Genomic DNA, 12,319 nt, shown 5'->3' on the forward strand with positions numbered 1-12,319 from the left:
GAGCCTCATCATAGTGCCCCAGTGTGCACTCTACTTGCCCCATCATAGTGTCCCAATGTGCGCTCACCTAGCCTCACCATAGAGTCCCAGTGTGCGCTCACCTAGCCTCATCATAGTGTCCCAGTGTGCGCTCACATAGCCTCATCATAGTGTCCCAGTGTGCGCTCACCTGGCCTCATCGTAGTGCCCCAGTGTGCGCTCACCTAGCCTCATCATAGTGTCCCAGTGTCTGCTCACCGAGCCTCATCATAGTGCCCCAGTGTGCGCTCTCCTAGCCTCATCATAGTACCCCTGTGTGCACTAACCTGGCGTCACCATAGTGTCCCAGTGTCCTCTTACCTGCCCTCATCATAGTGCACCAGTGTCCGCTCACCTGGCCTCATCATAGTGCCCCAGTTTGCACTCACCTGGCCTCATCATAGTGTCCCAGTGTGCGCTCACCCAGCCTCATCATAGTGCCCCAGTGTGCACTCACCTGGCTTCATCATAGTGCCCCAGTGTGCGCTCACCTGGCCTCATAGTGTCCCAGTGTGCACTCACGTAGCCTCATCATAGTGTCCCAGTGTGCGCTCACCTACCCTCATCATAGTGTCCCAGTGTGCGCTCACCTAGTCTCATCATAGTGTCCCCGTGTGCGCTCACGTAGCCTCATCATAGTGTCCCAGTGTGCGCTCACCTAGCCTCATCATAGTGTCCCATTGTGCGCTCACCTAGTCTCATCATAGTGTCCCTGTGTGCGCTCACCTAGCCTCATCATAGTGCCCCAGTCTGCGCTCACCTAGCCTCATGATAGTGCCCCAGTGTGCGCTCACCTAGCCTCATCATAGTGTCCCAGTGTGCGCTCACCTAGTCTCATCATAGTGTCCCTGTGTGCGCTCACCTAGCCTCATCATAGCGCCCCAGTGTGCGCTCACCTGGCCTCATCATAGTGTCCCAGTGTGCAGTCACCTGGCCTCATCATAGTGTCCCAGCATGCATTCCCATGATCATGTACACAGCTGATTTAGGAGACTACGAACCCAAAGTAAATGTTCATCTTTTTTTTCCACAATTAAGTTATTGTGATAAAATTAGTGCTATCTTAATTAGAATCAAATAATAAAATACCATATTTGAAAGTAATCGATGAACACAAACTGAATAGTTAAGCCGTGCTTGCTGGCCAGGCTGGGCCGGGGAGCAGGGTAGATACTGAACTGGCACTGATTTCTCCCCATTGTCAATGCTGGGCAAACTTACCTGCCTTGGTCTAACAAGACATTTTCTCCTACCTCTCCTTATTTAGATCCTCTGATTAAATGATATACCACTGTGTGAAATAAACATGTGTTTATATTTAATGTTATTATATGCATTCTATGTGAAATGAAATTCCAGAATAATTATGAATAAACAAACAGTAAAACCAAAATACTTTAAAGAAACCGAAGTTTCACTTTAAGCATATTAAACGTGTTCCCTTTTAGGCCAGCAGATGTAGCTGCGAATTAAAATAGGAACCTCAAGCACTTTCATCAAGCTGCTCTAGGTTAGCCATTAGATGGCACCCTTTTGTATTGGAACTGGGTTTCTGTCAGAGATTTAATTCAATTCGAGCTAGCTACTTACAATTATTTAACGCTGGAGTTGATTTTGATTTATCTAGAATGATCATCTCAATTATTTATTGAGTGCATAGACTTGGACCATTTCTGTTCAACATTTTCTGACTGAGACTGTTTTCTTAGTCATACAAAGATGAGACAGTACACAGTGACAGAAGTTCTTACTGGACTCAGGGTAACCTCATAATTAGCAAAACTCTCTAAACGCTGAGCTGAATATACCACATTGCTGTCTGCAAGCCTCAGAGCAGGGTCATACCATAAGAATTTGCTTAGAAAGTCAACAGGTAAGGTTTACCACTTTATAGGGTAGCGCTGTCTTAGCACAGTGCATGGCTCAGGAGAGACCCACAAATGACTTTAGAATGAACAAACCAGCAAATTAGTAAACACTACCACCTTTAAAAGATATGTCCTTGAAAAGGTATCAGTGAGTTCATTTTTCTGTGGGCCTTCTCAGACATGGAGATCAAACTGATATGCCTAATGATCTATATGCAGAGAGAGTGCATATGCAGTCTCTCTTTTTACTTAGACATAAAGATGTCAGGAACTCTCTTTCTTTGTGGTCCCAGCACCTAACCCGATCCCAGATACCCAGCAGAGGCTGAGTAGATATTTCCTACTTATCACTGGATGACATAAAGATGCAATATAAAAGGATTCCACATATTCTTAAATTCAGTAGTGCCAACCAGAAAATATTTTTTCTCCCCAAAATATCTTATTTAGGCAGCAATCCTTGTATCAATGCCAAAAAACAAAGAAGTTCACATTCTACCCATCTTCAGTGCTGGGCAAACGTATCTGCTTTGTTTGGTAACAAGATAGCTCCCAATACCTCTCCTTCTTTGGAACCTCTGATTAAATGATATACCACTGTGTGAAATAGAAATGTATGTTTGTATTTAATATATGTGTTCTATGTGAAATGAAATTCCATAATAATTATGAATAAAAAATTGGATTATTCTAGCACAGTTGGATTATTCTAGCCCATAAACACTGAATTATCAAGTGTATAATTTAGATAACCTAATTTTGTTGGTTTATGAAAACTGGGATTGACTCTTCTAAGTGAGACTATTTGTATTTTCAAATACCTTAAAATTTTACTAAGTTTGTGACCCACATTACTAAACACTGGAAACATCACATATCAGTTCCACACAGTTCATGTAAAATGCTAGCAGACTGTCATTTTTATAGAAACTAGAAGCTTAATAACTTTATTACTAAGTACTACTTAATAATCTGAAGATTCAGACCTGGGTTTAAATCTTGACACTGCCAATCACATGTTATGTCATCTTGGGCAAGTGATTTAACCTCTTTGAGCCCCAATTTCCTCATTTATAAAATGGGGGATATTAATATCTGCTAGATAGTTATTATGAAGATTAAATAATCCGCTATGTCTAAAATGTCTGTAGAATGCCTAAAATGGAAGAAGAGATTTTATATTGGTCGAAAGCAAAATTGAGGTTAACAGCAAAAATCATGAAAAATCTTCAGTCACAGGTTTTCTGTCTTTTCAAGCAATCTCTAATTTAGCATTACAAACAATGACTAGCCAGCAAAGTTAACTCAAAAATCAAGGTGAGGGCCAGGTGCAGTGGCTCACACCTTTAATCCCAGCACTTCGGGAGGCTGAGGCAGAAGATCGCTTGAGTCCAGGAGTTCGCAACCAGCCTGGGCAACATAATGAGACCTCATCTCTACAAAAAATAAAAAAAATGAGCCAGGCATAGTGACATGCATCTGTGGTCCCAGCTACACAGGAGGCTGAGGTGGGAAGGTTGCTTGAGCCCAGGAGGCTGCAGTGAGCTGAGGTCACACCACTGCACTCCATCCTGGGTGACAGAGGAAGACCTTGTCTCCAAAGAGTCGAAAATAAAAATAAATTTTAATAACAAAGGTTAGACTAGGAGAAAAGCACCATCATCTGTCTATCAGTGTATTCTGAGTGGAAAGCACAGTAATGTTTATGTTTGTTTACGATTAAACTAAATATGAAAAGCTCAATGTCTATGAGGTTGTTCCTGCAACCCTGCCAACTTGCCCCAGTTTCTTCCTCCCTGCTGAATCATTCCCATCAGCATATACATGCTGTTAATTCTCCCAATGTAAAATATAACAAGTAAAAACTTATCTCTTGATCCCATTCTTTTTTCCAGCTATGACCCCATTTCCTTCCTTCACTTTGTGGCAAAACTCAAGACTCACCTAGATACACTGCCTCTGATTCTCCTCTATTCTCTTTTGAATCACTCAGGCTTCACTCCACCATTTCACCAATGGCTGTCACACTGCCAAACCCGGTGAATTATCAGTCCTCATCTTACGTAACTTATCACCAGCATACAACACAGTCAGTCACTTCTCCTTGAAGTGTTTTCTTCACCGGGTGTCCAAGTCACCAGGCCAAGGAGATTTCCCTCTTCAGTAGGGTACTTTCCCCTCATTCCCCAACCTCTTAACATTAGGAGTCCCCAAGAGTTCCTTCCTCAGACCTCTTCTCTTTTCTTTCAACCTTCACTGCCTTGGTGAGTTAATCTAGTCTCACAGCTTTAAATGCTAGCCATATACTGATGAGTCTCAAATTCAAATCTTCACCTTGTACTTCTCCCGTAACTCTCAACTTCTATATCTAACTGCTTACTTGCTCTCCATCTCACTATCAAACGGATGTGTCAACCTCACAAGTCAGATTGAGCTCCTGACATTATCTCCCAATACCTCCTTTTCTCACACTGCTCCCCACCCATCCTTCAGTTGCTCAGGCCAAAAGTCTTGATGACATCCAACTTCACTCTTTCTCACACCCCACATCCAATCAACAACAAATCTTTGCTGACTTGACCTTCAAAATACATCGACATCTGTTTTCATCAACTTTACTGCTGCCACCTATCTCAAACTACTGCCAATTCTCACCAGTCACGAAGGGTCCGGTCCACAGAACTTCCAACCAGTTGTGTAAAAAAAGAAGGCAGTCATTCTTAATGTAATGCTCTGTAGCTTGAAGTATAAATTTTACATATATACACAAACATAGACACAGACACACAAGATTTTAGGATTTTTTCCAAAAATGTGTAAATAACACATTAATAATTTAAATAATTAATTTTAAAATGCTTTAACTCTTACAAAGATTATATATATATGTCAAACAGCAATAGAAAGTTGTTCCAAATTAATAATTTTATTGAACAAATCGCTAATGTCAATTTATTTATTTATTCTACTTTGTTTTGGAGACAGGGTCTTACCCCACTGCCAAGGCTGAAGTGCAATGATCTTGGCACACTGCAGCCTCAGCCTGTGAGGCTCAGGTGATCCTCCTCCCTCAGCCTTCTGAGTAGCTAGGACTAGAGGCGCATGCCACCACACCCAGCTAATTTTTTTATAGAGACAGGGTTTCTTTACATTGCCCAGGCTGGTTTTGGACTTCAGAGCTCAAGTGATTTGCCTGCCACAGGCTCCTAAGGTGCTGGGATTACAGGCATAACCCACTGCACCCGCCCTAATGTCAATTTATATAGGACATTAGCTATAAATTAGTCATTACTTAATTATATTTGAAGTTTTACCACCTTCGAAAATTGTATTTATTAGTAATAAGAGGTTGTCTAGTTATTTGTAAGAATTTAGTCACGGACTCTGTCATCATCTCCCTAGACAGTGACCAAACTACATGCAAATAAATTTGAAAACCAGAAAAATTTAGAACACAGTAAGCAGAATAAACATGTAGATACCAGGGACAAGACTGTAGTTACTTACACTGTGAACTCCTAAAGCTTTCCAGACTGCGAAGCTAATCACACCAACCCCACACCATGCATACAGTGAGCCCCAGCCCAGAGCTCGCAAGGCAAGGGAAGACCCGCTTTCCGGTAATGCAGCCGTGGCCATACTTCCCTGAAATGAAACAGAAAAGTTGAGGTAAAAACAATCAGTGCAGAAAGAATAAGCATTCTGGGGGTGTTTGCAAATTCCTCTCTGTGCAAACAACATGATATTAGGAAGCTAGATCAACCCAAGGTCTAATTCTGGCTTTGCTACTTAATAATTGCATGCCTTCTCTGACTCACAGATATTTGAGTATGCAAGGCACCTTGCCTGTTAATTCTTCCAGAAAAATCCTAGACCATTTTGTCAAGATTTCTCTATCCCCCATTCACTGGCATTTTCACAGAATGACATTAAAGTGGTATTAAAATAACTCAGTTATTTTATGAATGTTTTTCCTGCTATAATATTAAGATGAGCAAGGGCACCAGATATTTCAGATAAGTAGACTTTGCATGTGTGTAAACATTATGTACTTTCTTCAGTTATTTTAACCAAATAGACATATAATACATGTTATTTTCTCTCATAGCACCTCATTTAGTCTACCGATTATGAGACTGATGTACAAATGCAGGATAGACTAGTTAACAAAAATGTTGATCTATTTTAATAGATCGACCAAAGAAGCTCAAGAGTAAATTACTTCGCCACTTTTAGCTTGCACCTTCCTCTTTCTGTTTATTCAGGGAACTACAAAGAAAAATGAATGTCCATTCAGCATCTATTATTGCTTTTCAACTCCCAGTTGTTTTGCATGACACACAGCTAAGACAATGAGAACAGGACATTAAAAGGATAACTATCATCCCAAAATAAAAGCAGTGTAGGCAGTCCCCAACTGAAAAGTTTATCATTTTAAAGTCCTCTGGGGTTGCAAATTGAATCTGTTTTAATACCTAGAATCCCAGGCTAATGGATAGAAGTCTGTTTAAATAGCAAGATTACTAAAAATTGTATCATTTCTTCCCTAGAAGTATCCCAAGATGGGAAGAGTACCATGTTGGGCAAGTTGCTTAATTCATCTGTGCCTCAGTTTCCTGCCCTTTAATGGGGACCACACATAACGGTGCTGCATAGGATGTGAGGAGAGTTCAATGAGTCAAGCAAGAGCAGCCAGCACATGCTAAGCACTCAAATATTAGATATTATCAATGTTAGAAAAGACCTCCAGGTGGCAACTGTGAAGTGCACTGACTAAGTGAGATTCTTAGACTGGTGCTTGCTCAGTATAAACGCATTAACTGTGTGCTCCAAAATCTCTGAGTTCTTCTATAAACAATTTTACCTCTGAAACAGAGTCTGGGTAAGTGGTCATACTCTAATTCCAGTGTTTTCCCAGAGGGAGACAGAACCATCTAAAACAGGGGTTCTCAAACTACCTGGTCTCAGGATCCCTTTACACTTGGGCCCTAAAGACTTTCAATTAAGTGGGTTGTATTTATCAATATTTAATGTATTAGAAATTAAAACTAAGAAATTCTTATATTAGTCATTTAAAAATAGTAAATCATTTTAGATTAATATAAGCCTATTTTTTATGAAAAATTACTTTTCCAAAACAAAACTGTGCAAAGAGAGACAATGTTTTACATTTTTGTTAGTCTTTTATTTATTTATATTTTTTGAGATGGAGTCTCGCTCTGTCACCCAGGCTGGAGTGTAGTGGCGTGATCTCAGCTCACTGCAACCTCCACCTCCCAGGTTCAAGCAATTCTTGTGCCTCAGCCTCCCAAGTAGCTGGGATTACAGGTGCATGCCACCATGCCCAGCTAATTTTTGTATTTTTAGTAGAGACGGGGTTTCACCGTGTTTCCCAGGCTGGTCTCAAACTCCTGGCCTAAAGTGATCCGCCTCCCTCAGCCTCCCAAAGTGCTGGGATAAAAGTTTTCTAAAATCTAATTTTCACTTGAAAGCTTGAATTTTATCAGTGGCAATAAATACTGACAATTGTTTGCTTGAAAAGACAAGCTCACTTTATTCATTGTTAAGATGTCTGCCAAATATCCGCTTCTGAATAACCATAGTTTGTCAGTTATTCTTTCAAGTAAAAATGATATTCTATAGGAAAAAAATGGCTAGTTCAGCTTGCAATTCAATTGCTTTTCTAGAGAAAAAATCCTACTTCAGTATAAAATAGAAATGCTTTACGTATTTATTTCCCTTTTTTTTTTTTTTTTTTGTTTTTGAGACGGAGTCTCGCTCTGTCACCCAGGCTGGAGTGCAGTGGCGAAATCTCGGCTTACTGCAAGCTCCGCCTCCCGGGTTCACGCCATTCTCCTGCCTCAGCCTCCCGAGTAGCTGGGACTACAGGCACCCGCCACCCGCCCAGTTAATTCTTTTGTATTTTTAGTAGAGACGGGGTTTCATCGCGTTAGCAAGGATGGTCTCAGTCTCCTGACCTCATGATCTGCCCGCCTCGGCCTCCCAAAGTGCTGGGATTACAAGCGTGAGCCACCTCGCCCGGCCTTGTATTTCCCATTTCTTTACACAGAATATTAAAATGAGGTTTATTTGAGGGTCATGATTTAATAAAATTAACTATTTTATTTCTTCAACAAGGACATTGTTAAGTAATACTGGCTTTAAAAAATACAGGTACTTTGTAACGAAGGACACAAGGACTTTCACAGTTTGGTGCTACTGCCTTAGACCAAGGTATCAGCAGTTTTACTCTCCATTGCCTCTGTACCATTAGTACAAGCATCTTAGTATCATTATGAAAATAGTTCTGACTTCATGGACCCAAGGATCAAGGATCAGCAGGGTTCTGTGGACCGCCGTTTGAAAACCACTGTTAGACCCCGAAGGGCATCTGTGATGATCAAATCTCAGAACAACAAAATAGGATGGAAAGTTGTGATATGTGTACATGCTCCCCTCAGCCCCAGAGAATCCCTAGTTTTCATCAGATTATTAAAAAGATCAGTGAGCCAAGGATTAACATAACTTAGGCTTAGAAATCAACCAAAACTCTACTGTTAAGGCACTACTCTGATTTCCACCACAAAATATATTTCTGCTCTGAAAATATTGTATAACATAGAGAGAAAATGACCCACAAGGTCCATAGCAGTGATTTAGGAAGCTCCATATAAGCTTAGAGCATTTAGAGGGGATCCAAGCACACTTTAAACATGGTCTCTTGCCATTATGGTATCGATAAGGCTTAAGTATGATTATTAAAGATAAATGTAAGTGGAAAGGAAATTTGACTTTTTATGATGTTTTTTTCCTCCATAGCACACATCAAATTATAATTACACAGTTATTTGTGTGAATATTTATTTATTTATTTTTGAGAGAGAGTCTCGCTCTGTCACCCAGGTTGAAGTGCAGTGGTGTGATCTGGGCTCACTACAACCTCAGCCTCCTGGGTTCAAGTGATTCTCCTGCCTCAGCCTCCCGAGTAGCTAGGACTACAGGAGTGCCACACCACACCTGGCTACCTGGCTCGTTTTTGTATTTTTAGTAGAGATGGGTTTTCGCCATGTTGGCCAGGCTGGTCTCAAACTCCTGACCTCGGGTGATCTGCCCCTCTCAGCTTCCCAAAGTGCTGGGATTACAGGCATGAGCCACGATGCCTGGCCCAAATTTAGATTCAAAGTCATGTTGTGAATAGGAAATGTACCAGATAAGCTTTCAAAGTCTTGTTCTGCTAAAATTTAAGAAAGCACATAAGTACATCCTTCTAAATGAAAATAAAGACCGTTGGTTAATTTGTACATTTCTAGAATCCATGAGCATATATAAATTCACATCTTAAAGCAATGTGAAAGACCATCAATATTTTCTTTATTTTTTCTACGCAAAAGCTGCCATATATTGTAAACAATAACAATGCTATGAATGGATTTCAGTGTCACCAACCTTATTGAACCATTCAGGGCTTTTCTTTTTAGCCAATGATAATGTTGTAATAAATCCAGCTAGCATTCCCGCTGCAGCAACGGTACCAAGGAAAATTCCACCTGCCAAGAGTTTCGGGGAGGAGGGGGGATATTTTAAAAAATTAAATAAAAAGAGGTTAAAAAGATGTACAAAAGTAAGTTTAAGATACTATTCGAGTTACAATCAAAATCACTTTTGAAATTCAAGAAACCATGGCTACGCAGCTCTTGCTAACAGTAAATGACAGCGGCTGAGAAACACGCGTGACCGCACGACCTCTGGTTCCTTGGGTCATTCCGAGTTATTATTCCCGAGCGCAGAGAAAAGGTTCAGCTTCCCTTCCCCTCTCCCTTGGGACCACAGCGTGAAGTTTCTCACGGGGAGGAGAAGAGACGATGGCAATCAGAAAAGGCAAGGCTCTAGAACAATTGCAGAGGTGACGGGGAAATATGGCACGTCCGGGAGAATAGCTCGCGGGATCTGCCCCCTGCCCCGCCCAAGGGGAGACTCCACCCAGTAAGCGACCTACCCTCCCTGGGCCGCCAGACTCCGCGGGCTAAACTCAGGGGCAAGCACAAGCTAAGGGCTCTCAGAGCGGGATGTGTGTGGGAATGCCCGCTCCAGAGCAAGCCAGGGTCCGGGGTTAACTCGCCCCGACGCCCGCACCTCACCACAGCACATCTTACCTTTAACCAGGAAAAGCCGGTCATTCGTGGACCCCGGAGCCTCCAGCCCAGAGGCCGGCTGCCCAGTTGCAGCGCCCGCTGTCTCCATGTTTAGGTCGCCTCTAGTGCGTCCGTCCCCAACTGGGCCCGGGTGGAAGCGAGAACCAGGCGGAGGAGAAAGGTTCCGCTACCGCCTCCTCCTGTGCAATCTGAAGAAGGGTCCGGAGTGCGGCCGCTGTCCCCAAACCCTCCTCCCGCGCCGGGGCCGGGAAGACGTGCTGTGCCCAGCCCCAGGGGCGATGCCCTCCAAGGCCGTCTCTTAGGGAGGATCTTTTGACTTCTCCAAGGAGATCATTGCTGGACTTAAGTGATTACTTTGGCTGTTTGAAAGAACGCTCAGCCCCGACTGTAGGAGGCAGTGAGGGTCGCAGATTGCGCCAAGATTCCAGGCCCCGCCTGTGAGACCCTGGAGCTCATTTTCCTGATCAAGCTTACATTGTGTCCAACGATTTGGCCAGCGCTAACACTCCACGATTCTAAAACGCAAGCCTAGGTCTTCTGTCTGTACTTTTCTAGGTAACTTCCTAACAGTGTTGAGTAAAGTGTAAGTGACAGGCTTTCTCCCTGGAGGAGAGCCAGCCACCCGGTTCTGCGGTGACGGTTACCCCCGCCGCGGTGTGAGTGCTCGGCCTCCGTCGGGAAGTGGAACACTCACAGGATGACCGAATGAAGGTACCACCCGCGAGAGGAGAGCGACGCCCGCTGGAAGCGCTTGCAGAGCTGCCGGCAACGTTGACCGCTAGCAAGCTTGGTCTTCCGCTGGGAGGCTGGTTTGCCCATTCTGTAAATGGCCATGGAGAGGAGGAGGCTAGTGGTGATAGAAAATCTTTTCAGCCTCTCAGAGAACAATGACATCTTGTAAAATAAGGCGGTCTCTCTGCTATTTGTCCTGCCCCCCATCACCGGAGGGCATGAGTTTCCTGAGGATGGAGATGGGACTCTATGTTCAGTTTATATCCCCCAGCTTTCAGGTATTACCTGGTTACCAACAACAAATGCATGTTGAATGAATGAGTAAATGAGTGCATCCATTTTTGCGTCAGTGAAGTGCAGTTAATAGCTCAAACCTGGGCTCGGGTCCTAAACCGCTTCTCAGGTGTGTGAACTTGGGGTAACTTAGCCCCTCTATAGCTCAGTTTCCTCACCTGTAAAATTTAAAAACTGATAGTAGGCCAGGCGCGGTGGTTCACGCCTGTAATCCCAGCACTTTGGGAGGCTGAGGCAGGTGGAGATCAGAAGTTCGAGATCAGCCTGGCCAACATGGTGAAACCCCGTTTCTACTAAAAATACAAAAATTAGCGGAGTCTAATGATGCGGGACTGTAATCCCAGCTACTCAGGAGGCTGAGGAAGGAGAATGGCTTGAACCTGGGAGGAAGAGGTTGCAGTGAGCCGAGATCGAGCCATTGCACTCCAGCCTGGGTGACAAGAGTGAAACTCTGCCATCCACCCCATCCCCCCTACAAAAAAAAAATAACTGATAGTACCTAACTCATAGGATTGCTGTGAGAATTAAATGAAGCGACATCTATAAAGAAGTTAGCACAGTGCCTGGCACATATAAATATTCAATACATGTTAGCTCTAACTATTACCACCTTTGATTCCAGTAGCTATTTTGCAGCATTGCCTATGGGGATTTTTAAAAATGATGGATTACCAAGGTCTATCTACCACGGGAGATTAGGGCTCTGAAGGCCCACGGGTGGCAGGGCAGAATGTAAAAGCTCCGTGGGGTTTCTGATGATAAAAAACTACTGCTCTGTTCAAATTTTTGTGTGGATGAGATCACACAGAATGTATGTGACCTTTGGATTTCCTGGAAACACGTCAGTATCTGAAAGGGCTTTTCAGCTGGTAAATGCTGTGCTAATTTGTTGAAGGACCTATCCTTTTTCCTTCCCCTCATACATAACAGTAACCATAGCTGCTAACATGTATTGAGTGCTTTCTATATATCTGACATTGCACTAAGTGCTTCAAGTACATTATCTCATTTATTCCTCTCCATAAACTCAGAAAGACTAACTTGCTCAAGCTCACACAGCTGTTAAGTGGCAGAGACAGGGCTTAAAAGCAGGTCCTTCCTTATCCGCTGTGCCAGTCGTCCTCAAGTGTGAACTTGAATATTGGAATCACCTGGAAGGCTTATTGCACTCAGCTTGCTGGGCCCCATTCCCAGAGTCTGTGACTCAGTGGGGGCTGAGAACGTGTATGTCTAAGTTCCCAGGTGATGCTGTTG

At 43.0% G+C, this 12,319-nt stretch overlaps 1 protein-coding gene across 1 annotated transcript in view; it reads right to left on the minus strand.

Annotated features, from left to right (window-relative positions):
• Positions 1-11,536, minus strand: part of TMEM242 (transmembrane protein 242) — a 117,367-nt gene extending 105,831 nt beyond the window's left edge. Inside the window, exons 1-3 of the mRNA XM_034963141.3 lie at positions 10,040-11,536; positions 9,333-9,433; positions 5,394-5,531 (exon numbers count right to left, since the gene is read on the minus strand). Of these exons, the coding sequence (XP_034819032.1) occupies positions 5,394-5,531; positions 9,333-9,433; positions 10,040-10,127 (327 nt within the window). The 5' untranslated portion in view covers positions 10,128-11,536. The remainder of the gene's footprint in view (positions 1-5,393; positions 5,532-9,332; positions 9,434-10,039) is intronic.
• Between the last annotated feature and the right edge of the window lie 783 nt (positions 11,537-12,319).

The sequence above is a fragment of the Pan paniscus genome, chromosome 5, assembly GCF_029289425.2.
Source record: "Pan paniscus chromosome 5, NHGRI_mPanPan1-v2.0_pri, whole genome shotgun sequence".
NCBI lineage: Eukaryota > Metazoa > Chordata > Mammalia > Primates > Hominidae > Pan > Pan paniscus.